Source organism: Syngnathus leptorhynchus, chromosome 11, assembly GCF_054491065.1.
Source record: "Syngnathus leptorhynchus isolate UIUO chromosome 11, UIUO_Slep, whole genome shotgun sequence".
Taxonomy (NCBI): domain Eukaryota; kingdom Metazoa; phylum Chordata; class Actinopteri; order Syngnathiformes; family Syngnathidae; genus Syngnathus; species Syngnathus leptorhynchus.
In genome coordinates this window covers 2,153,878-2,181,172 of record NC_141205.1, presented here as the reverse complement: position 1 = coordinate 2,181,172, position 27,295 = coordinate 2,153,878, and the positions used below count along the sequence as shown (strand labels likewise).

Genomic DNA, 27,295 nt, shown 5'->3' with positions numbered 1-27,295 from the left:
GACCACTCATGTCATGAAAAAAAAAAAGCAATTTTAAAGGACAAAATGTATGATGTTCGAGTAAAGCTTTTTTTTTCCTCACACACCAACACGACTGCATCAAACGTTTGCCCATGTCCTTGATTTGTGCAAATGCCTGGTTGAGAATGATTTTTTTTTCCATTTTCAAATATGAGTCTTCCCTTGAGATTTTGTCAATTGCTACCAAATGTAAATCACTGCATACTATTAGGATGGGTCACATTAAAAACCAGAAAGCCAGTTTTTATCTTTGTGAGTACCTGTTTGTCAATGCGCAGAGCTAGAGTTGCTTTTTGTATATTTTCAGAACTTTTGCAAAACTTTACTCCACTCTGAAAACAATAATGAATACTAAAATGACTGGAGACCTCAATATTTTGCTTAATGCTGAAAATAAACATCTACCACATGTTCATCCGTGATAAGCTAAAAAAAAAAAAAAGTCCATAAACCCATCCCCACCGCCCAAAGGATAATTTTCGGTCTCAACCCAGGCCTCCACCATCTCCAAGACGGATATTTACAAGGACATAATGTAATGGAGTGCCTCTTAAAGGAAATGGTGGTCACGCAATAAATTACAGGTGGAAAATTATTTCCCAGCTTCCGGGCTTATTTTTCCATTATCGGCTTAACTTTGGCTATGAATTACAGCAGTGGAGATGGCACAGGCAGCCAGTTTGCAGCTTAACATTTCGCTGTGGGCTACATTACAGTGACTAGACGTAGTTTGCAGACCAACTTAAAGTTCTCGTACTCTGCTTAAAAACAAAATGAGCTCATATTTTCAGTATACATGGGCACCTGCACACCACTTGATCAAATATATATTTCTTCAAGAATGATATTACTACCACAATGTAGTAGATAAGCAAATTTCTTTTGCATTGTATAAACACCAAGGGTTATTATACTATACTTGACACGACCTAGAACTGTCAATTAATTCATTTAATCATACACGCCACTACGCATAAAAATCCCTTTTGTTCCACTTTCATAACCGTAGCCTCTTGATACTTCTTAAGTGAATCATTCCAACGTGGCCGCAAAGCTCTCGTGATGTTCAACAGGGCTTCAGTACCACAGAGGGAAGGAAGGGTTGGGTGGTGGTGGTGGAGGGGAATCGTATTTCCATACTGTGTGATAACTACCATCTGTCAATAGAGAGGAAAGCGAGATGAAAGGAGAGTATCAGCGGAGCCATTCATGCGGCGCTGCAATAACATCTGGAATTTTTACAGAACTCCTTCTGCTCCCACTGGCCAATGGAGAGGGGAGAGACAAATGTGGAATGGCAAAATTACAGGCCGCGTGAGCCAACATATGTACACGGGGTTGGAAAACGAACAAGACTCGAGACTTTACGGGGGGAGAGAAGGTTGGATAACGGGTCGCTTCTTGCAGGGTGATAAATGACAGCTCCGAAGGATGTCACGGTAGGCTCAGGTGGGGTACAAGTGGGTGGGCTTCGCAGATGGCCGAGGTATGTCCCCTTGTGGTCGTTCGTCTCCATTTAAGTCGGCCAGCCTACTGGATCCACATCGTGGCATATTCCATTATTTTTAATGACGGATCATTAGTGACGCAGGACAAAAGTCACATAATGTTGCATAATTTGAAAATATGGCGCAGTAACCTGGTCAGCTAACGAGCCTGCATGCTGCTAATGAAGTCACTCAAACTCCTCTTATGAGATGGGTGGGGATTAAATAATAGATAAAAATGGCTCTACTGAGTCCCTTGCATAATGCCTTTTGCAAAATTTCAGTATCTGAGTTCTTGTACAGTTGGCCTCACCCTTTCAAAAACAAAAGTTACAATCGGACACTTGACAGACACTTGAGCTGTATGAGAAGTGTTGAAAAAACGCCTGATTCTCGTTCACCGGGAGCCAGTTGGCATTATGTTGCATCAAGATTGAAAGTCTGGCTGGTTTATAGATAAATAGAGCCAATAGTTAGGTAAGATACATTTTTGGTTAAAAATGGATCACTCCAATATTTTCGTTGCAGAAGGGATTGGTCAGCCACAGAGGTACTTTGGAGTGCAGATTCATTTCATCGCTTTATTTATCGCATCAGTCATGGTTCACTGACCTTTGGGAAAGATGATGTAACCACAATTGTCTGCTTTTGTCAAGTATTGAAGTCTTTTGTCTGGTCAAGAGGTTGATGTGAGCACAGTTGTTTCTATGCCACGCCTTCCATTTGGTTTTCAGTCCAAAGCCCATCCCCTTTTCTTTTTTTTTTGCCTCTTCCTGACCAATCAGCTTCCTCCAATTCCGGAGATCTTTCAGCCGTTTTGATTCCACTTGTCTTCAAGCATCTTGCGACCATCTTTTGAGAAGAGCTCGTTCCCACTTGTCTTTATTTAGTCAAGGGGCTTCACTAAAACCACTTGCGCCACTTTCACATCTGGAAGTAGGCCAGAGTGATCACAGTTTGGAGTCAACAGTCAGCTTTCACTTAACCTCAAGGCCTCCAATGCCCGTGTCAGAAACCGGAGATACGGCACTTTCAATGTCATGTCACAACAAGCGCACGCCATTGTGTGGGATGATGTTAGGGAAAATGACACTCTCTCATTTACAACACGCCCAAGAGGATGTATACTGTTACCAGTTGAAGAAGAGAAAAGGGGTTAAATGAGGAAACTTCGGCAGGATCAAATGTCAGAAGACATTGTTGAAGCAAAGAAAAGAATTCAAGACTCGGCCCGTTTGACTACATGGAAAATGTTGATCGCCCCCCAAAGGTGCACTGACAGGAATACATATTTCTTTTATTTATTAGGGTGTCTTACCTGGAATAAAAAAAAAAAAAAATATTTGGGCCGCATAAAATCATAATTTTTCCAGAAATGGTACTGTGTGTTTTGTGCCTTATTCCGTTCACATACTTTGCTTTTTTATTTTGATGGTGACCTCTGAAACCGTAAACTTTCCCTTTTGTCTGTGTAGCGTGAAAGGAAACTCAGTCGAAAAGGATTACCTCATTCACTTTTTCCCCAAAGTCAGCAAGCTAGGCTCCACGTACCATCGAACCTAATCATGGTTCGGGTGAGGCCCAAATTTTTCCGGCTTCTGTTTTGCTAAAATGCCTCATCGAGCAATTTGGCACACTTGCAAAGTCATTGGTCTTGACTCCATTCAAATTTATCTGCATTGCAATGTAATCTTAATGCTAATACGGCTAGCTCGACAATGGTGCAGGACGAGTTGCTAGGAGAAACAGATTTAATGGTCTTTGCGGCCAGCAACAAATAAAAAAAAAAAAAAAGCACTTTCCTGCTGATTCCAGTCTTCCCTCTATGGGTTAGTAGCCACTATTCTGTACTATTGAATTGTCTGTATTTGTAATAGAGGGAGTGTAATGTGGTTGGTGGTGGGGAGGCTGGTTCTCTTCACAGAGTCCAATCCAAACAAAGGCCGCCCCCGGCTTCGTGACTGAGACTCCCCGAGGTGCAGACGAGCTGACGGACAGGTGGTATAAAGGCTTTATAACGTGCTGTTCAGTCGGTGGCGACAAGAAGGGGGCCGTCTCGGGGAAAAGGAAGGGCGGTGGATGAAGAAGCCTTTCTTTAGTCTTTATGGGCGTATTACGGGTTACTGATGGAGGGGTGTTGGGGGGCCATCGTGGCAAGGAGCAGCTGGTGCCGAATTCTGTCACTTAACCCACCAACACACGAGAGGGGTGTAAGCCCAGGATCAACATCAGCTGACAGTATTACCTTCTCCCTCAGTAGCTACTTTACTTCGGTAGGAAATGGCTTCATGATGCATCAATGCGCGAGTCGGGTGCTGAAGCACTCACAATATGGTGGCTCAGGTTTAGGGTTAGAATCTCAAAACTACCATGTATGTATATGCAGGTTATCTGCGGGCATACTGCATTCCAAAATCAGACGTGAGGTTCATTGAAGACTCGAAATAGTCCATATGTGTGAAGGTGAGTGTGAATTCTTGTTTTGCAACCGATCCGGGATGTAACCTGCTTCTCACCCAGGTGGGATAGGCTACAGCTCACCTGCAATCACGAGCATATGAAGTCTGTAAAATGGATAGATGGATGGTCAGAAAATGTATTTCAAGGACATTTTCCTGCAATACGCCCCCCCCCCAAATTTTTCCCAGTTCTCGTAGAAAATGTATAGGAATATTTATCAGCAATCTACAATCTACAACATGTGGGTGTCATGTAAACACATAAAATAGTCATTATCAATTTTCAGGTTAAAAAAAACAACAACAACTAATAGATATCCTACTGGAAGCATCTGCATGTTTTATAAACAGACATGATGGCGGCTACAGAAAACATACAGTCACTACTGTAGGTGAAACTGAACCAGCTGCTCATGTATATGGTGTAGCTCTCGTGACCCACATGTGCTAAATCCATAAGTCATCACCTCATGAAGTATTCAAGCACTGAAATGACAAGAGCAAAACAGCCCAACACAGGATTTGTGTTTGAACGCAATCAGACGAAGGAAGGAGAAAAAGAAACGAGACACGCCTCGCACGTTAAAACCCGGCCGCCGCCGATGCTTCCCTGCAACGTTACACCTGCAGCTATTGTTCCAAGGTGATTCACTGAAAGCCTTTAATGGGTACTATTAAGAGGCGGTACACATTAAATAGCTCAATTGTGCCTGTGGTAGCGAGGTGCTGGCCTCTGAAATTGCGTAGCGAGTGTAGAGATGGGCTAATTAGCCTTTAAATGTGTCATTAAGTCATCTAAAACACAGCATCCCTCGGCTATTCATCCGCCACCTTCCACTACATCCTTAACCCTCAAACAGGAAGGCCTTGGCTGTCCGCTCTCTCTCTCTCATTTGTCCAAATCAATGGAGGCTGTTCAGCCCAGACCCAGGAGGTCAGTGCATTTAAGTACCCAGCTCACACTACAGAGAAGAAAGCCGGGGGGGAAGGATGGGCTAACCCTCTGTTGCCTTGGCAACTGTGCTGCTGCTGCTGCTTTTGCGGTTACACCTTATTGGTGTCTGAGGTGGTTTATCCGCAAAAGATAAGATTATAGTGGTTTTTAAGTATGGTAAATGAACATATAAAGAGCACAACTAATTGAAAACTGGGTTGTATACAAAGAGTTGGGTGTACCTGGCCACCCATCAACCGTTTCCAGTTATCATGGTAACAAAAAGACAGACTCGCCTTTAAGGCGGGGTATACAGTCAATTACTGGCATCAGACACGGGCAATTCCTTAAACCAGGATCATTTCAGGAAGACAAAATATACAGTGCGTAAAGTCCTTTATAATCCTTGTTCCCATACTGAAAAAAGGGTGTCATAAACATGTTATTGAGATACTTGAAAACTGTGTTTAAAAACATGGAAAATACGTCTCCTTAAACAGCAGTCAAAACTCGTCTTCTCCCTTGGCATGACTGGACAAATTCCAGTATGACACATCCGACATTTCCACAAATAGGCTTAATGTAAAAATATAGTGCGAGCTTCTAAAGGATTGCTACTCTGTACTTTATTCGGAAAGACTGCTGCATAAATCACTGAAAGAACCTCTCTTAGGCTTACGGTGAACCTGCAATTTGCTCCAAGGAACTATTCAGTTTGTTTACGGACGTAAATATGCATCGAAGTTAAAACAGCAGTCGCTGGCGAAATGTAAGCGCTTGCAGAAGCTCGCAATGTGATGAGGCTGCGGAAGATTAGTTTTGGGTTTCTGGAGGCAGAGGGATTATGGCAGGAAGGCTACGGGAGGGTGTGTAAGGGGGAAGGTGGTCACGTCAGTACTACTCAAGACTCAAATCCCCATTCATTGGCAGGCTTTGGATGGAAATGTCACGTGCAAAAATTCTCGACACATGCTTGAACGTGGCCGGAATACCGAAATAGATGTGGGATTTTGGGAATGTGTGAGAGTTCAAGACTCTCATATGGAGAGTAAGTAATAAAGTACGTTTGATCAGGTCTGGTCGAGATAGATAGAAAGAAAAGACAACAGGAAGGTTTAGAAGAGAAACTGCTAGTTAGACATTTCTGCCGAGGTAGACGCATTTCATTAACCCTCCTGTTGTCCCATTTCTCCAGAACAAAAATAATCTTACTGGATAAATTCGATCCAAGACGTCAGAAATTACTTACGGTAAACATCATTTACAATGCATTATTCCAAATTACTAAATGTTTCCCGCAAATATGAAAAACAAAAGAAATTTTTCATTCTACATGGTGTCTTTGGTTTATGACATAATTATGGTCCTCCTGTGGTGATGTAACCGAAACTTGTATGTCCCATGAGTTTGAACTAACCATACCCTAAAGTGACTCAAAGAAGAATCAAATCAAATAAGATTTTTTAAAAAATAAAAATAAACTTGCATCTCTGTCCTTGTAAAATGGGTCTATTCAACCTGACACATGAAAAATGCATTTAAGACATTTATAAAAAATTTAAGCTCCAGATGGAACCTTTTCCAACACGACAACAGCACTTATTTTCTTTCCCTTTTTAAAATATTTTCTAGCATTTACTGCCTATAAGAGTTACAAATACAAATTTGTGATCATGACCTTATGATCACTTTTGAGATTACAGGGTTCAAATTCCAGTTATGTTGCTGCCATAGGAACAGAACTACACCAAAAATAAAAAAATTAAATTGATTTATTCACGTTTTTTGGACTTGTGTAACTTTAAACGGTTCAATTTAACAGATCAAAGTCATCTTTGCAGCTCCAGATGGGACTTTCCTAAAATGAAGTCAATAAAACATAACGCGTATCAGAGATGTTGTGTCTCATCTAATTTGCATGATACAAAGAATCTGCTTCCCAGAATGCTTTCCTAATGACGTCAACATTAAGATGTTAGTTACAGTCAACTCAAATAAGGCAATCGCCAATGGAGATGCAGGCTGCCTTATGCTTCATCGGGCACTGCAAAGTATCCCGCAGCACCTGGAGGTTCCAATGAGGTCAAATACCTTCTTATCAGCACACTAACAGGTTCTGCTTGGACAGGCTCAATTAACTGGCGCTTAGTAGTAGCCCAAGAGCGGGGGCCACACTATCTGCACAAGACCCCGTATCAGCAGAGCGCACAGGCGAAAGACGAGCCGGAATCACAAAAGCTGAATTGTGCCCGTTACTTGGACGGATCGGAAATGGGACGTTTCTTTTACGTAAGAATGCTAGGAATTTGGCTGTGCCTCTCTCAGTGAATGACTAGTCACAATAGTCAAACAATTTGGCATTGTAATTGATTAGTGGATTAATTGCTTTTTATATTGAATTCAGAAATTGATCAACGTCTTCAGGAAAGTTCGGCACTGGAAATGTAACTAAAAATCAACAGCTTTATTAGCTCGTGCTTTAGCACCATCTATCTATCTAAAGAACACAAAACATAAATTGATGAGTTTTTGTTTTGGTTATCAATACTCCTCTTCAAGAAAGTACATATCAGGAAAAATGTTCATTACATTTGGGATTTTCTATTCTTGGCGGAGGTCTCTGCTCTGTGTGAGACACAAGTTTCCTTTACAATATGCTTTGTTGCACATTACACAAGTGACTTATTTGCTAAGGCAACATGACATAATTCCTGGATTGCACATTTCCTGGGTAACACAACAGTGACCTATGCTGACGGATAACAACGTTAGTTAGAGGCATGAGTGGAATCATAGCCATTCACTCACTGGTAGGAAGCCTGCCCGTCCGCCCGCCTGCTGGCATGGCATAGGCACAGATGGAATTAAATCTGCTTTTTGCCAAGCTTTTTTTCTGGCATGTTTTCCCTCTCGCTGCCCTTTATTAGAAGCGAGGTACGATACTGTGAATGAGCCGTTGCTAATCACTCTACTACGGAGTGATCCCATTAATCTCACAACTGGGAGAATCGCACTCACATGCAAGCTCGTCATGAAAATTTCATGAAGGTGTTTGCTTGTGGAACATAACATGTGTTGTGGAGAGCCCGTCATAAATATATGACAGTCTCTTATCCCGTAAAGACTGAGCTGTGTTGTGTCTGCTCAGAGCACACACATCTGCTGCTCCCGCAGCTCCCGAGACAAAAGAGCGCACGAGGAGCCCCGCAATTACCAGCAATCTGTCGAAAATAGGTCATCGATGTCTGCGTCGCACTCCAAACGTACTGCGTCCCCAAAATCGATAGCAAGGCACTATATTTAGTAAGAAGGTCGCAAGGCAGATATATCCAGGCTGACATCCACGCACGGGCTATGCTGGAGGTTAAGAAGGCTTATTTTAGGAGCATGCGCCTTGTAAAATGTCTTCTCCGTAGAGGGTTGCTCCAGAGGCAGATGTCCCTCGTCATCTAAATGTCACATTATGCTTCGAGTCAAAGTCATAGTGTTCTGTAAAGCAGGGTACAGTAAGCATATTTTGCAGCTCACCATTTTCAAATTTTAGCTGTAAATCTGACCTATTTGAGGTTTTTGTGCCACGAGATGCTGCCAAAGTCTAAAAAGGAAAGTAGTCCAGTTTCAAAAAGTGTATTTTGAAGTCTCCACCGAGACAAGCTTTACATCTCTGGGAGGAGCTAAAGTGGCCCTGGTTGTTAGTGGAAGTGATGGAGAGTATTCATGAGTTGTATGTGTGCACTTACGGTGCTTTTTTTTTTTTTATTTGTAAGATGCAACCGCCCATTCGTGGATGCAGCCAGATCCGTCCATCACTAACATATAACTCAAACAATCAACTGAAAACAGTAAAGTACAGCCATGTCTGAGCATGCCCTGTTCTACTTCACTGCACGTTTGGACCATCGTCGAGGCCCGACTTGTATTTTTTTTCCATGTGCGTGGTTGGTGCACACAGATTGCGGTGAACACATTTCCAGCGACAAATGAAGTCGCGTAGCCTTTTATGTTAAAAGCTCAACCTTGTCTGTACTCTCCTGTCGTGTCATTACAGATGTGTGCAAACATTCTTCACATGCTTTAATGAGTACCTCCTGTCTTCTGTGAGCCGTTTTTTCCCCTCTACCACTTTTACAATGCAAACCTCCACGGAGTCAAATTACGTCTGGAGAGCTACTGAGCGCTTCGCTGTTTGGTCGGGGGGGCGGGGGGGGGGGGGGGGGGGAGATGATGTGTGATCTTTAAGGACTCTTCTCTGTTTTTGCACATTCTGTTTCCCTCCGAGCTGGCAGGTTTTTTTTGTTAACTCAAGCCATCATCACTTGAGAGGGTGGAAGAAAAATCCAAGACAAGAGGAAGGAGGCATCAAAACAATCTCATTAATAACCGTGACTAATGTATTCCAGGCAGCTCTCAAAGTTGCAGAGAAGAGATGTTCTTTTTGAGGAGGGGTTCTGGTGTGTGTCGAAGCACGGCTGGATGTACACAGACCGAAGCGATGAAACTCTCAGTAGAGACGATTCAGCCTTGCGCTAATCAAGAACACTGGTCTCGGCAGGAAGTGAGTATTTCCCGGGCTTCAGTGGGGGAAATTTGCCCTGAAGAGTTTTGTGAATGATGTTTTGTCAAACCTGGTTGGTTCCTGACCTGAAGCACATCTCCTGATTTTTTTTTCCACAGTTCCCAGATGTCATAACATGTCTGTAAAATCTCGTTGTTAAAATACCTCATTGATCAAGCATTAAGTTACACTTTTTTTTATTGCTTGTCTTTTTGAAATCACTCGTTTTTACTCCGTTTTACTTTGATAAAACACTAGCAAGGATGTCGAAATGGGCAGATGAGGAAATATTAAATTGGCTGTGTAATTTCACTTTATGGGAGGGGAAAACAGTCCAGATTTCATATTAAAGCGATTAAAAAGTCAATTTGGCCGAATGTCTGCTTTAATACTAAAAAATACAAAATCCCTGTATTGCCCTACTTTAAAAGCTTTGAGATGTACAGGAAGTGGTTCAACTTGTCTCAACTTCGCTTGATTTGGATATAGCCAGAAGATCCGAAAGGGCTTTACAGAATAAATTGTGGGGAAAGGGCTGCAATGACAGTGAAGAGACCTCAGCATAGAGGGGGAGCACCCCCCAAAATTCTACTACAATGTCCTGGTAGGAATAAGAGGACTGAATAGATAAGGATTAGCCTAGCAATTGATGCTACGCCTTTCAACGTATCCTCTGGATGAACCCGCTTATTTACACGGGACATAAGAATGGAGAGTCGTGTTGATGCGTAACTTCTCCCTGATAGCTTGCGAATTCCACTGAAGAACGACGTGGCCTCATTAGAGGGAGTAATTTATTTGCTTTGCAGTGGGCCAAAGGGAAGTAAAAAGTTTTAACAGCCAGAAAATTCGGTAAGTAGTGCATTTATAAAGCCAAGCTGTCCCCCGTAGCGATGGAAAACCATAGCACCCCCCCCCCCTCAACACCAATCACCAGCGCCGCCACCATCTGCCCCTGAAAACACACTTCCACAATTAAATCAGGTCACTGGAGCCAAGCTTGTTGTCCTGTTCAGCATCAAGTGCACTCATCTTGCTCAACCACTGAGGAAAATGAGTGCAGCTGACACAAAGCAGCAGTGTGGGAATATTTGCGATTGCAAAACAATAAGACAATTGATGACTGTGTTGAACAGATGTCTTCAAAACAAGCTCGAATCTGAAGAAGCAGAAAAAGTCATTTTGGAGGAAATTCGGTCAAGTTTGATGCTGCCCACAAGAGGATTGGTGATTGAAAATACAGAACAAATTGAACATTTATGATTGCTGTCTTGGCTGTTTTTGAGACGATTGTGGAGGAAAAAGAATATATTTATTTGATATGTCTGACAGTTGGGCCTTTGCTGACTTTGATCGAATGTGTTGGTGATTTAATATAGTAGCCATAAAGCACAGTTGAGGTCCTGCAACGGCATCTGACGTCTGGAATATGACAAGTATATTGACCAAAGTACAAAAAACAAGGTCTCTGAAGAATATATTAGATTAGAAACGTGTGATAGGAAATATGATGAGCTGGCTTGAAGTTTCGATGGCGTACAATTCGGAACAGCCCCGAGTTGGCGGCTCGAGAGTCTGTCTCCAGCCCATCTGGACCTCAGCACTGAGAGGACTATGAAAACTTTGTCAAGAGACACCCCGACAAAAAAATAAACTCAAAGTGAACAAAGAGTCAAAATATATTGGTGGTGTGGCTTTCATGATGAATAGAAGCTAGAAGTGTTGCTGTAAGGTCCAGAAAGACAGCCAGGCTGGATCAAGACCAACGTGGGTTATGATCTAGTGGTCTTATGACAAGACGTAGAACAAAATAATCTGGTGCGCAGAGAATCTCACATTGCATAGATGCATATCGAAGGATACCATTGAAATACAAACCCGATGGTCACATTGTGTACTGCAGTTGAGTTCCACTAAACTACTGTGGGTAGCAGTAAAGGGCATTTTAAAACTGCCAAGTCTGGGAATATGGAAAAAACAGCTCATAGTTCTGTTGGAAAGTTTAACTAGTTTTTAAACCTTGAAATCAGTAACCAGCCCATGATGAATGCCTGGATAAGCAGTCACATGCTTTTGTGCTGAATGTACATCCTCTTGCTAAAGCCCATGTAGGACTAAAAGGCTCAAAGTTTAGGAACTCCAAGTTGTAATTTAGCTTTGGTTAGATGAGATCACTTTTGGGTGGGCCAAATTGCTGAGACTTCAGGAATCCATCCGATCAAGGGTCATCAACTGTTACCGCCATGACGCTGCACAACTAATAAATTATCACTGATTAAATAGTCGGGAGGGGGCGGGGGATTTTGCAATTGGCGCCTTGTACACTCGGTTTTTCTTGAGAGGCTTTCCATCTTAACCGTTGCTCCCTATCTTTGATCCAAACACATGCTTTATCAATCAGCCTCTCCGAGTCGACAGGGAGGCATGAATTCTCCGACCAGACCGGAGTCCCGGACCTCTGAGAGAGTAAACGGGGATGTTTGGACGAAATCCCGGCTGTGTTGCAGATGCGCATATGGAATAGAACAGTTGTCATGATGACCCGTCCAGGCTTCGCCAAGCTGAACCATCACTTCTCTGACTTGTCACTTTGCTATTCTCCCTTTCACAAACACCAACCAGACTGTCCGATGTTATCGGCCATCCTGATTTTTGGGTCCAAAAGGGCGTCCAGGATAGAATCTGTGGGCCTCACGTGAAGCCTCGTCAGCAAACGAGATGAGTGATGACGTGTAAAAGGATGTGCTCTTGCAACCCGAGATGCAAAAGATGGTGCGGGGATAACGTGCGACTAGGAGGGTGAGTCTCGCTCTGCTTTATGGAGCGGAACACGACATTTGTGTGCGGCAACATGTGGAAGATGTTAAGGGGGGCTTAACGGGCCGTGATCTTTTGGACCGGAGAGGGCGGGGGCGATTCTCGGGGACGACAGGCCACGTTATCACATCAACGCGTGATGGATGGGCCGTGAAACGGAGCATGATGAAGTATACGTGCACGGGTATAAAACGTTACGCTGCACGTACTGTAGCTGCATATGGCGGCGCACATGTGCACCGCAAAGGGATTTTCTGCACTCACTTTAAGTTAAAGGATTGGCCTTTTCGTCTTCCCTTATTCTCGCGTGCTGTCAAGCTCAGTATGGATGTGTGTGTGCGGGATGCAGAACAGACAGTGAAAGACTGACGGACAGGGAAAAGAAGAAAAAAAAAAAACACCTGGACATGGTGAAATTTCATCAGAGATGAGTGAAAGAAAGCAAGGGAATAATTCCAGGAGCCTCCGTGGACACAAGGACATAGTTAACCGCTTTGCCTGCTCTCACTCAAGCGTCCAATGACGCCGTTCTTAGCTCAATCGTGTCACCAAAAAGATGCCGAGCCAAAGTTTATTACGCGCTACGGCATTTTAGAGACAAACCCTGGCACTGATGAACATCCGCTTAGACGCTTCTTTGTATTCTTCACATGCAACTGAACAAACCCAAACAGCAGCTGAAGCGTAAATAATGTCACCATAACACAATGCTGTGTGAAGTTGGGCTGTTCTACTTAGATGATCGTGCGGTCCTCATTAGGGTCACGGGTGAGCTGGAGGATATCCCAGCTGGCTTTTGGCAAGACGAGTGGAGTTGGACTGTTCGCCAATCAATCACAGGGAACACCTATGGACAACTTTGCATATTTCATGAACCTAACGTGCATCACTAATCCATCTTGAACAATATTAATTCCAAAAACACGATACGAGTTTTGATACAAGAGTGAGACATACTCTTGCTTGCTTTGTTTTATTTACTATCTGCTATCAAGAAACTAATATATTAAAGTTGCTGTACAAGCAGGCCCAAGATTTGCCCGGCTAGAATTAAATCCCAAATGTCCACAGTAAGAGATTTGCTGCGTGAGTCCAGACTATCCAAAAATCATATAATCCTGTTTTGTTATTTTGAGACCATGTCTCACTCTCACATCTTTTTCAGTGTTGGAATGACAGCGGCAACACCTGCACTCCAACAGCAGTATGGCAGCGGGGTCACACCCTCTACAACGATCTGAATACAAACACTGGCTGGCAGATGGTGCGCAAAGCTTTCAGCAGCCAAGATGAATGTTGGCTTGCTGTAGAGCTGCACTCACGCACACAGACAGGCATGCACGCACACACTACATGCTAATGAAACGCAACCGGTTAAAATAATGCCGAAATAAACGGAACAAATCTCACATAAGTGTCTTTGTTTTACCAACTCAAATCATTTCAGACAAAATTCACACACTGGTGGATGACTCTTTTTAAACATCAGAATGATTTGAAAAATTTGCATTGAGGAATTCTTTTATTAAAAAAAAAAAGTCCTGCAGGGGGGTGTTTCATTTGCATTTTGGCATCTCTCAACACAAAAGACAATCATCCAGTAATCGGTGTGGTTATCTTGCAACCCCCATAAGTCCTCCATGTGCGCTGTTAGTCGATTAGAGGCGCCATTATAAGACAGCGGCACCCAGGGAAATAAAGGCAGCCGTGTGGAATTGCAAAGCCTGCTGCGATGATTCCTTCCTTTGAATCCACTCCAGACGGAGAAATTTCAATAATTGGGATTCCGATGGCAAATTAGAGGCGTTTATTAACAGCTTGCACGTCCTCTTTTGCATATTAACACGTTTAATTCAAACGACCATTTTGAACGCCATTACATTGATTCTCTTTCTCAATTGTGTAGGTGTATTCTTTAATCTCAACTTGGGTCAAACGAATCTATGACCCGCGCTATTCCTCCCAAAATATAATGATGGCCTCGAGATATCGCTGTACCCCGCACATTCAAAAAAACATGTAGCAAAACAACGTATAACATACAAACGACATCCTATGTGGTTGACAGTTAGCCCTGTCTCCCCCCCACCCCAACGCTTTGGAAGGGACCTCATACCTTAGAAACACGTTTAAATAATAAAAATGTGTGCCATTTCGGCATCCGTGCGGGTTGTTTCATGTGTTCCGCTCTCGGATACAGTCATAAAAACAGAAATGGGTGCTTGGATCAGCAGTGCAAATCCAAATTTGGAGGATTAGAGATTTTAGCTGTTCATTCCGCAGATGAGTAATGACTGATTTTGTGGTCATTTTTTAATGTTTACTGCTGCTGCAGAAGAAGGAAGGAAAGAAGGAAGGGAAGAAAGAAGGAAGATTGCCTCAAATCTTGCCCACATGGCGAGCCACGCAGACTGACACTCACTCTCCGGACCCTGGAACTCACAATAGCCGGGACTGAAATTCTCAGATTACATTGGGGGAAAGCACACATGGGCATTGTTAGGTTTGCAATTCCCTCCGCTCCTTGAACATGGCTGTCTTGATACTGGTGTGAAGGGAACACTCTTGGTTGTAGAGAGCGAGAGAAAGAGAGAGCGGCGAGGGCAAACACAAGCCCATGTGTCCATGCAACGCGCCGTGCCCTGGAGGCCGGCGGGGGAAATAGGATCTGCCTTTTCCAGGGCCATCTTCGCCCCTGAAAGCCGCCGCCGCTGTGGTTCCTCTACTCCGAGGAGGAAATCTAATCTCACTTGTAAGGCAATCACTGAGCGAAGGTCCCGGCAATTTGTTGTAAGCACCCCACCTTGTATATCAATGTTTTGACAGATTTCCCGACAACATAATTATTTGCCAAGGATCCAGCTGAGACTTTAATTGTAACACACATAATTGTACGTTAAGCTGCGGCAATGTCAGGACAAAGCGCCGGCTGCTGGGGTTATAAATATTACAGTACAAATAGTCGCTTTCATCTGGGCGGCTTTGTGCGGTCGCTGCGGCTCCGTAATCCGGCTATGAAAGAGGATCTCTCCGGAGTCTTGTGCGTGCACCTCTCACAAATCAATTCATTATGCCGCAATATTCTGCGGGCACGGCACATCTCGAAGGGATCAATTCATTACGCAGAATGCTGCGGTTGAAGAGGCGGCGGCCGACCGCAGTTTGAAGAGGCGAGATCGGCTTTCGGGATGTCGGGGAAGACGGTGGAGTGCGGTGTGGCAGGCGCAACAAAAAACAGGGAACACTTAGCGTTGGAGATCCGTCCCGGCCGGCCCAAGCCTTGCGCAAAGGCTCATGACTTTTGTATAAAGGCATTACATCCATCTCTGCTCAGGCCGACCGCACTCGCAGATAGTGCATTTTTTCCTCATGAAGCTTTAATCAAATAGGGCGTTATGTGAGTGCGAAGACAGGGTGATGGCGAGGATAGTCAAAGTACGTTGGTGAAAGCGATATCTGTCTCGAGTGGTGTCGGTTTGCTTAAGCGGAGCGCACATACACTAATGGCCGAAAGTGAGTCTTGTGCCCCATTTTGGTCAAGAAAAAAAAAGAAAAAAAAGTAAACAGCATTCTGGCACAGATTACATTTGAGCGGCTTGGTATATGCGTAAAGAATTAATTAAATAAATAAATAAATCAAATAAATTGAAAAACTGAATACCTTTTTGGTAAACCCACCGCATTCAGTACAGTGCTACATAAATTGAAACTCAGGTGTAATTTGAGACAGATTCCCTGTTGGATGTCTTGAGTGATTGTGCTGTGGTGTCGATTGTGTTCAGACAAATTTTCCTCCCCGATCTGCAAAGGCTGACAATCAAAACTGTTCAACGATGGCAAATGGTTTTATGTGTGGTGGCTTGAAAAAAAAAGATGGCTAATTAGGAAATGACTTGATTTCCAGTCATGGTCATACGACAGATATTTGGCGTTGGGAAGGGGACAATTGTTGATGGCGATAATTTGATGCTCCAGGACACAATCCACCATAAGAGCAGTAAGCCCACACTTATTTCCATGTGATGTTTAGGGTCTCGCATTTTGAGGATCATTATGCGTGTAACCCAGTGGAGTGTGAACTCCGCTGATTGAGCGTGTTCAGAATTGCGAGGATACCAAATTGGATCAACGTGTTGTCTCTGCTGAGTGGAAAACAATTACTTGTATAATCCAATTTAGCACCACAAGAGCAGCGTGAAAAAACGCAACTCCAGAGACGTTGAGATGTGCAACATGGAGTGACTTACTCGGAGGTCACAAAAACAAGCAGACGGGCGTAATTACGGCGAGATGCCGACTCATTGCGGCGGAGCAGATTGAGTATCCTCATGTGTGCCCGGTATTGGCCCGCACTCCTCCAAAAGCTTGTCGCTGTTAGCATAGCAGTCAGGGGGATTACACAGTTTAGTGGAGCTACTGCTATAAATCATCTCTGACACTAAATTGTATGTTATCCAGTTACTATGGGTGTTACGGTAAAATCTTAAAATGGTGGTTTAGTACCAGCCAGAATTCTTCTCCAAAAATTTTTCAGTATACAGAAACAGATTTTAAGACTTTTTGAATGAAATATTGAAATGTTTATGACCGGAGGGGGCTCAGTTTAACTAACGTCATAATTATGCTGAGTGATGTCAAAAGCATGTGCTAACCAAAATGACCAATGGACACACACACACACATTGGGGGATGTGTTGCAATTACAGGGCAGGAACACAGTCATCACGAATGCAGGTGGGTGGTTTTTCAACATGGGCGGATGACACGCCGTCACGCTGTTTCCAGCCAGCGAGGCCTCCTGGCGAGTTAAACAGCCATCGCTGCGGTGGATAGGATGGGACGCAAACTGGTTACATCGACGTTTTGAGACGTCCAATCGATACGCCTGTGAGAGGGCTTCCAGTAGAGAAGGGAAAATGAAGGCCATTTGAAGAGCTAGCGTCTTTGTTGGCAATGATGGAGGGCGATCAGATGTTCAACGTGTAACCTGGGTTTGTACAATAGCTTTAAAAGATTTAGAGTGCAAAGGATTGTTTTTGCAGTGTACATTCATTTTGTTGACAATACATTACTTGTATTATTTTGCCTTTACTAAATTGTTAGATTAATCCTACAAATGCCCATGTGGAGCCCATTTTGTGTGTCACCAAACACGGCTTGGTTGGCCATGAATTTAAATCAAACTCATTACAGATCAGTGTATTGCATGTGAAATAAAACATTCCATTTAGTGGAATAAAGGCTTTGCGGTAAAGATAAAAATCTTGGTGACTGGTGATTCAAGTCAATGCTGCAAAGCTGCTTTCCACCAAATGGTTCAGTTCATTTCAGTTCAGCTGGCGTCAGGCTAAAACTCTGATCTGGCTTGTGTTTGCAGCGGGGTGTGGAGACCGTATGTCAGAATCCTGGCGTCAACGATCAATCAACAGCCTGAAAAGTAAATCTAGCTCCACCCACTTTGGTTGCCCGTGTTCTGAACTACTATCCAATTTTCAGGTTAATTAATGATTAATTTGATATTTGATTCATCATTCAGAGGCCTTGTTAGACGGAAATCAGGTCAAAACCTTTTTTTTTTTAAGTGGCATTCTGATTAACATTTTGTCAATGGAATATGAATCAAGTAGGGAACTCCACCCATTTTTACCTGAAGATTGACTTTTATCCCCAAAATACAAAAAACATAATTTTCCTTTTGCGTAAGCCCGATCCATCCAATAACAACTCTAAAACTACCAGACAATAAAAACATGGGCTTGAAGACAGAACAAAAAGAGACGTACCTCGACACACGGTCCCGTTTTGCGCTGCCTCGTTGCCAGCCTTGCACATGCAGCGTCCGATGGGTACCATCCATTCGCCGTCACCGTTGCAATACAGCTTGATGGGCACGTCCACCTCCTCCGCGTTGGGGATGCAAACCCCCCGCGCCGCCACCAGCGAGGTGCTCTCCGCCCCGGACAAGGTCTCTTGGAACAGCGCCCCGTTGGTGATGATGCGGGCGCACTTCCGGTAGAAGACCCGGACGGCTATGAGGGACATGCAGCCGCCGTAGTCCTGGAAGGCCAGGTAGAAGCCGTTTCTCGACACGGGGCCGAAGCTGCGGACCTCGGTGTTGATTTTCATCACTCTCCCGCCAAGGTCCACCTGAGAGAAACTCTCATCGGCCGCTATGGTGTCCACCTTGATCCAGGGGTTCTCCATCCAGGCCGGAGAGGTCCTGGTGGCCGAGTCAGCATCCGACTCGTAGTAGTAGAGGTTAAAAGTCTCTTTGCAGGAGCCGGGAACATTGGGGATGCTGCTGCAGTCCCTGACGGAGAACTTCATCTCCACGTGAATTCTCTGCGCGCCGCGCCGCCGGATGTATTTAGTGCGCACCCAGTTGTTTTGGTTGTTGTCGAAAACGTTGCACACCTGGTAGGTGCGAATGGTGTTCATGTTTTCGTCGTAGCCGCTCACCTCCTCCCACTGTCGGGGGAGACACAGAGTCATCATTAGCTTGTTCGTTCTTGAGTTCCAGCCAACAAAGATTTGCTGCACCTGTGGCCATTTTAACAGTTAAAATTAAAATTGTATGATTGTTTGATGACTTTGGTAAGTCATAATATAAGTGATAAAATGCATGTTTTATTGAGTGAAGTATTATCTTGTTTTGTAATTAGTAAATCAATAAACCATGACAATTAAAAACAGTTTATTTGTAAATGAGTGAACTAATTCATCCAATTCAGCAGGGGATGAAAAAATAAATAAATCACAGCCGCCACTGTAGAGAAGTAGAAAGTCGACATGGTTCTCATTATAGACAAACTGTAATAAACCTCCGTCCGTTTCTGTTTTCCACCCAAAATGTGTTTGTTGCCATGCGCACTTTGAAAAAATGTAATTATCTGCGTGTAATCAGCTTAAGGCGATGTTGTGATTAAATTGATTACACAGTGCAAAGAAACATCACATCTCTTAGTTAAAGAGATTCGACCCAGAGAGGAACAAAATGAGAAACAGCTTTTTTTTTCTTTTTTCCCAGCATGTGTTTTCTGAGCCCGGAGGTCCAGTTGGTACGCTTTGAACCTTGCGCCCATTAATTTGATCAAGCTGATAAGGTCATTTTCAACACTGAATATATAAACAAGAAAACAAGAGGAGCGTGAGGACCGGCGCCATTCCTCAAGAGATGCAGATACTGTAGATTCTTAGCTTAGCGTGAAGGGTGTTATTCTTTAGATACTGATTTTTGATTAAAAATATCATCAAAATTGTCTGGACTCAAATATTAAAGTTCCTAAGGGAGTGTGATAATGCATCATCTATCTGTATCGATGTTGAACTTCATTGCATCATCTTTCCATATATGGTGGTTTCATTTTGTCGTAGTTTTAATTACACTTACGCAAAAGAAATTGATTTATTTTTGCCCTTACCGGGTATTCTAAGCATCTCACGAAAGCGCTCACTGCACAAGTAATTGCACTGCAGTGACAACAAAAGGTACGTTATTCTATTTTAAGAACACACAGATCAGGAGAAAAAGACAATACATGACAGATGGCCAATTCATTTGTATTTCCACTCGCTGTTAAGTTTTTTGCCAAGTAAATCTGCACTGATGTCATGATCCGTGTCTCGCTTATCCACAAACATTGGCGGAAATGTGTGGCTGATAACATTTAAAGATAAAATGCAACCTCCCGCTTCATTTTTTTTTATAGTACGCCAGACGGTGTTACCAGTGCGTATCATTTTTCGCCCTTGTTGAAGGACTGTGATTTGTTGCATTGGGCGGTAAAGTTGTCAGTTCATAATTATACTTGCTTTTTTCAATCAAAGTGTTCACTGAAGCTTCAGCGTGACTTGAACTCTTCTGTTATTCTGCATGTTAAATGGAGTCACTGTCAAAGTAGATTTTGGGGGTGCATAAATTCTTCTGCTTGATTTAACAGATGTGACATTTTAATCACAATAGTTTATTTCTAGATATATGAGAAGGAATGCACTAAATATAGATTGGGGCAAATTATTATTATATATTATTATATAATATATTATATAATTATATTATATATTATTATATTATTATATTATTACACCTGGAGATGTTATCAGACTGACCCAGTAACATTACTGCTAATATTGAGCAACAAACACATGGATTTTTTTTTTTTTTTTACGATGGCATGCTGATGCAAAAATGTGGTGCTCCACCGCCAGCTAATATTAACGTTTACCAAAGTGTTTGCTTTAATTGGAGAAACTATTCCCATACTGTAATTCCTTCCGAAGACGCTGAACTTAAAGTCACTGTGCTTTACATCACAGTCGGGTAGGGGGAAGTGGGTCAGACGTGCTCACAAGCAACTTTCATAGTGCACGTTGTATTTATTTATTTATTTATTTATTTACTGTCTAATCAGTTCTGCAAATTAGAATGAAGGAAGATGGCCTTAAAACACACACACACTGTATGTATATTAATAGAGGTTTGAGCCCATGTTCCTGAGCTTGATGTGACACTCAACTCGCTCCGGGCGACAACGCATTCGACATTGTTGCGTCTTTTGTATCTTAATGGAGCGCATACTGTAATGGCTTCCTGGCATGGTGAAAAGCTTCTTTTCACTTCAGGCAAATCCTGAAAAACATCAATCACATCCAGAGCAACAGATAGAATATTCCACCAAGCGACCACATGGAGACTTATCGAGTTCACCCAGAATCTGGTCTGCATTTTACACACCAAATTAAGTCCTCTCTGTCTCTCTCGCTCACTCTCTGTCCATCTTTCTACAGATGTCTTCAGGCCCCCTTGGCCGCAGATCAAGGGCATCAACTTTAAACACTATGCACTGGCATCAGCAAACAGGTCGCAACCTTGACCTTGACATCTCAGCTCGAGGGGGGGAAAGTGTTTCTCAACCCCAGAGAGCCGTCTTTGCATCAGCTGCAGCCGCTCCACTTCACAGTTGATATAATCTCTCAAATTAGAGCCCATTTAGCCAGGACTTTGACACATTTTGACGGCGGCCGGGGAGGGGAAAGTCAGCCCCTCTCGTTACAAAAACTGGCATTCCATCAAACACTCTCAGTCTAATTAGAACGGCTCAAATTCTTTATTCCCATGTCCTAATTCATCACCGTTGAGTGCGATGCTCGGTTTAGCCCAGACCATTTGCAGGGTGAAAACTAAACAAAAGAAATGGACACATGCGGCCAGGGATAAAACAAATACTGACACGGACAAACTTGTTAAGTGAGATGAGAAAACTTTCAATCCATTGTCTGACAGGGAACATAGTTGGTAACTTGAGTGGGCAACATGGTCTCTCTTTTAAAGCAATATTGTGGAATCACAATACTGTGAAAGCTACTGGCTTTGGGAGTTGGATTCTCAATCTATATTCTTCAATATTTTGTATTTGCGTGAGCCAAAACTTCACTGCCATACTCTGACAACATCTACAATTTTGTGGTGTCTATTTGTCTGGTGTATGGGGTTCAAATTTGGTAGCAATGGGCAAATTGTCGGAAAAGTCAAGACCACTGGAAATGTGGCCAAATGACAAATGGTTGTTCCATTCTAAAATGGCAGACTCTGTGACTTTTTGTGCATGCCTTTTGAGACTTTTTTGTGTGTTCCCTCCTAGGGGGCTGAATTTTGTCTTTTTGTTTTATAGAACATGGCTGTAAAGTTTGGGGTGTTTTGGAATGTGGCAATACTCTCAAAATATCAACTTATTTTGCTTCCAAACAGGATGAGACAGGATAGATACACGCTGGCACCGTTTGGCTTTCTTTTTTTTTTCTTCCTCCTAAGCACACATTATCATCGCAGGTCACAAGCAGCCATTGACCTTTCCCACTTGCTGACGAGCGGCAGGGAAGCCAAGGGCCAATTAAACAAGAGCAGACCATCTGCAGCTCACAGGACGCTTGTAGTTAGACACAAACTAATACAGAGACAGGTGGGGGGCTACTGGGGAGAAGTTATGGTGGTCATGCGGGAAGGGGAAGCGGTTGGGGCAGAAAAAAAAAAAAAAGACCCCAAACAAAATGTGTTGTGCTAGAGGGGCCCCTTTTTGTCCTGTCACAGCTCCTTTGGCCCGCTTTCAACACGGCCAGTGGAGGGAAGCAAATGGGGCATAATAAGGGCCTAACGATCAAGCGCCGAGTGTGAAATTAGAAGAAACGTCTTCATTTTCACAGGTTTTGGTTGGGGAGTGCGACAGGGTGGTCATGTGTTATAAGCGGCCAAGGTGGAGGTAGCGCGGGTGCTGCATGTCGCCAGACGATAGTCTCAGCCCTCGAGGTCCTCACGTGAAAGCAGGAGTAGAAAGTGGCTTATTCTATGACGTTTGTTCCAGGGTTCTTTTTGGGGGTGGACACTTATTCTCACCTGTGACCATGTCTGACTACAACCATCTGTTTCTTTTTAATTTTGATATCATACAAGTGAACTTGTGTCATTTGGTGGATGCATGTTTTTAGTATTCAGGTGGAGAAACACACATATCAATATTCGTCTTTTTTAGTGGTTCAATAATTATTAGTTCAATCATTAATTCATTCATCATATATTATATATAAAAACAATTATAAATATATAATTAATTTAATAACTACATTTAAATAAATAATAATAAACAATAGACTTTTTTTGTGTGTCTAGTTATGAGAAACATTAGAACTGTAAGCGAGCTTTGGGATGGTATGTTCCTAAGCCAAAAAAGACTTTATCCCATGTCATGTCATCTGTCATGTCATCTACTGTATATTGTTTATATGAGGCCTCATATCAGCACAGCTAGTTCGTACATCTGCTTCTCAGCAATAAAAGAGTCCGGCAGCAGCGGGAATATGCTCCTGACACAATTTTTTTTTTTTTCTAAAAGCCGTCCCGTTGGTGATTGCATGGTGTTGGCGCTCGCACAGTGAATTTCAATGTACACAGCACTCCGAGTGCTGCCGACGCTACATCATTACTGACAGATGTAAATCAATTATTCACATCGCTCCATTTTCAGATGCGGTCTTCCCCCGGAGGATGACTCACATTGCGTCAAAAACATACCCCTCTAAGGATCTAGTTGACTTTTGTTTTCACTCATAGGCTGTCCCTTGTCATTTGTGGTCAGTGCAAATAGTTTGTAGTTGCATTTAATAAATGAAATATGTGACATATTTCTGTACTGGTTGCCTTTAAAGTTCTATTAATCTTGATCCCTGGGGTATTTTTGATGAAAACGTCAATTAATTTGACACAAGTCATTATTAAGACACCTGAGAAGGGTCTTAAATTGCGAAATGCAAGCATAACAACCCCTCTTTAATGTCCTAACGACATTCCTCTGCTATTTTGGATAACTTGCGACACACTAAGAATTACGGCATTACGACGTAATAACAAACAAACCGAAGACGCCATGTCGCCTGGTGGAAGACCTCAGTCGCGCTTCTACATTAGCTCCCTGCCGTGCACCCGTTCACCGCTAACTAGCCGTCGTTGACAGCGTACTTCAGCACCTACAAGGGTTGAGAAGTAGGTCATAGGGTCGAACCAGCTCTTGGTCACCTTTCTGCAGCCCACTTGAGGAGAACATGTTGGCTACTGAAGTCTGCAATGCTGGATTGCTCTTCACAAGAGGCTTGTCATATACTTGATCTGATGCTTGGTCTGCGCAAGCAAGGTTATTTTTGAAAAGTTGCAATCATCACTCCACTAGCTAAAAGTGGTCACAGAAAAACACAAGTATCCAATATTATGGACTGCATAGGTCCCAAACTGGATATGTAGTTTGGAAGAAGTGGAGTTTGTTAAAAAATTACCTCTACAAAAGACCTCAGACATATTATAAGAACATTAAAATGGTGGATTTTCTATTGGGTTTAAGATATGACTAAGGAACTTTTTTTTGGAGGCCGATTTTTAGTAGTAGTCTGCTTCATTTAAAAAGAAAAAAATATGGGCACCACTTTTTAAAACAAAAAAAAAGCTTCAGATGTTAAAAATTAAGCCATTTATTTTCTTTTGGTCGTCGGCATGTCACCACATATTCACTGAAGTAATTCTGCAAAATTCGCAATGCATACTTTATTATTCCTAAAACATGCTGTCTGCGCCGGTTAACCAGCATGGGTATCAAGAGCATCCTCATACCGCCCGAGGACAAATTGTGCTCCATGTACATTTTCCACCGGTTGTCAGTGCATCTGGGGTTAAGTTTGGCTGTCATATTTTACAATTAAAGGGAAGATTCGTATGAAAAAAGCTGCGGGCGCCAGAAAAAAAAACACAGGAAGGAAAATTCCTATGTGATTAATTTGACATTCTAATGTATCGTAAAGCGGGAGTAGAATAACGCCAACTGACAGAACATTTCTCACTTTATATTCTGCTTATACATGTTTGGCTTTCCATCGGGCCGCAAAGTATCTGGTGTCACATCGGGAGGAATTTCATGAAGCTCGAAAAGCGCTTGGCTTGGATATTACTGATCCACCGGTTGAGCCCGTGGAACCCAGCATGTACAGTATGTGCACATAGCGTGTATGGGTTTCTCCACCTGTTGTGCTGGACCTAAGGGTGAGCTCAGTGCATCATGCTCAGTCACCCTTTGTTTTTGCCATGAAATAACGGAGCATCTGTCAGCATGAGTGGCACCTGTAAAGCTGTTCCGAGTACTCGCATTTTCCCAGGGAAGGGCCAGGCATCCCGGCTGGCTTGGGAATTCCTCGAGATCCCTCTAGAAGAGGTGCTGCCACCACAACCCGACCCCGGCTTAGCGGTAGATGATGGACGGTTGGATGCTTAAAGGGTCAAAATACCGCAAGATCAATCCGCGTTGTCCCATGCTAGCCGTTTTCCCATTTATGTGTTAGCATTAAGCTAGCCAACTGAAGAGCAAATGGGTTAATGATCAGAAAGGGACCACCTCTGTCACCATTCCAAGGAAAAAGTTAAGGACCAAAGAAAAGAACAATCTGATCCGAAGATAAGAAAAAAGAACCAATCTATCCATGTCAATAGTTTGTTATTACCCTGAAACATTTGTATAAATAAAAGCCCCATAAAACTCCTGAAAGATGTCCGGTAATGCTGGATAAGTCAACGTCCCTGGCCACAACATGAGGAAATGCGGTCATGAAAATAACTGACAGACTCCGGTGATGGCAGGAGAAAAAGGAAGCCGTTAGACCACGTTGCTTGTCGGGAACAGCAGGAAGGCGACAGCGGGCGTTCACAGGATGGAAGAGATGAAGAACATCTTTAAAGTTGCTATCATGGAACCGGCGAAGGCCAGCCTCACCAGCGCGACGGGGGCTAATTCAAACCATCTTTATTACAAACCACAGAAGCGTAAATAATTGAGAGGAATTGGCAACGGGCTTTTTTGTTGTTTTCTTGGGGAAAGCTCCAGAAAATAAGTCGACATCTTCCCTCTTTTTGGTCCTTTCCTAGAAAAGACGGAATCTAATGGCACAGAAACGATGCAAAGCCGAGACACTGGTTTTGGCGCGCCTGCGCACCCTGCATGTCTTGCATGTGGCCGCCAGGAATGCGGGAATCTTGGCAGCCTCGTTGGAAACGTTAAGCATCAAACAACGCCGTCGCCTCCGAAGCTTCGCGTCCGCATCGGCAAACTATTTAGCTCTCAAGTCTGTGATGGTTCAATGGGTCACAGAGGGGATCATTAATACAAATACAAACCGCATAAACAAAACAAATAACTCAGACACTGCCTCGCAGTTGTTTAACGAACAACAGAGACAAAAATTGGATGATTTTTTGTATTTCCTATTTTGAAGTAGATGTCTGAATGTCATAATGTTTGCCTTATGTTGTAATGCGTTAATGTGTGGGAAGAAAAATCTTGAACAATTAGCAGAACTAATAGCAGATTATGGGCCCGAATTATTTTATTAATCGAGTAACCAGTTGATTATTTTTTGGGATGTAACTAAAAAGACATTGTTTTATTACAATTCCCTCTGGCACTTTTTTTCTATTTGGCTAATATTGCGATAAAACAGATTATCATGACCATTTCACTCCAGACAATGAAGGTATGACATTTCCATATCGTTTCATCAAAATCAAAAAGGTCGACTTGCTGTCTTTCTCTATTAGGTCTCTAAATGAAGTGGAGCCCCCCTGAAAATACCCACTGGGCTCCTTCTTTGGTTGGTTCCTGGCTCATAGATTCAACTTTGACCTCAGAGTGAGAAACCCAAACAGTGGTGCAGAGCAACGAGTGCATTTGTCATGGAGATTGAACAAACGTACGCACGCTTACAAAAAGCAGAGGTTGACCACACACACACTTCCACACATGACTTTGACACTTTTGGCAAATGATGCGGCCGGCATTACTCACGCTGTTGTCGCTGGATCCCGACACCGGATAGACGGTCCAGCCGAGCTCGGCTGTGGCTGTGGTGGAGTCCATGAGCATCTCTGTGGAAAGACGGACAGACGCAGGTCAGGATGACAAGGATTTATGGCGACCGCCAGATTGCTAGCTATCCATGATACTCCATCGACCTCGCAATTAAAAGCATCGCAAATCAGCCCCCTTTTCAACACAAGCACACTCATATGAATCAGGATTTTTTCTTGATTGCTTATTACAAGATAACCGAACAGAAACAGTCAAACCAAAGCATTCAAACTATTTTCAAAAGTCACTTCAAGAAACCAAAGTGACTGACGGGAAAAAAAGGCATCAGCGCGACAGACTGTTGATGACCTTCACTGAAAAGTGATCCATTCCACACAAATGCCAATCGTAGCTTTTTTAAATTTGACAGATGGGCAGTCTCGTCAGATGTTTGACTTTCCTTGGGGCTGGGTAGAAAAAAAAAAAAAAACAAGTGGGTGAAACCAATCGGAGGCCAGAGGATTATGTGGTGAAAAGAAACACCTCCAGTAATTGGGGTCAAAGAGAACGTGCGTTCCGTCTGTCATGAGGTCCTCTGCGGACTGCATTCCGCCTGCTTGACCCGGCTGTCTATCATCTGCCGCTTAGAC

At 43.1% G+C, this 27,295-nt stretch overlaps 1 protein-coding gene across 4 annotated transcripts in view; it reads right to left on the bottom strand.

Annotated features, from left to right (window-relative positions):
* The window catches only part of ephb2b (eph receptor B2b), a 93,127-nt gene that overhangs the window by 27,898 nt on the left and 37,934 nt on the right, over positions 1-27,295 (bottom strand). For all 4 annotated transcript variants that reach the window (XM_085923595.1, XM_085923598.1, XM_085923597.1 and 1 more), the window contains exons 2-3: positions 26,643-26,722; positions 18,057-18,741 (exon numbers count right to left, since the gene is read on the bottom strand). In XM_085923595.1, the coding sequence (XP_085779721.1) occupies positions 18,057-18,741; positions 26,643-26,722 (765 nt within the window). The remainder of the gene's footprint in view (positions 1-18,056; positions 18,742-26,642; positions 26,723-27,295) is intronic.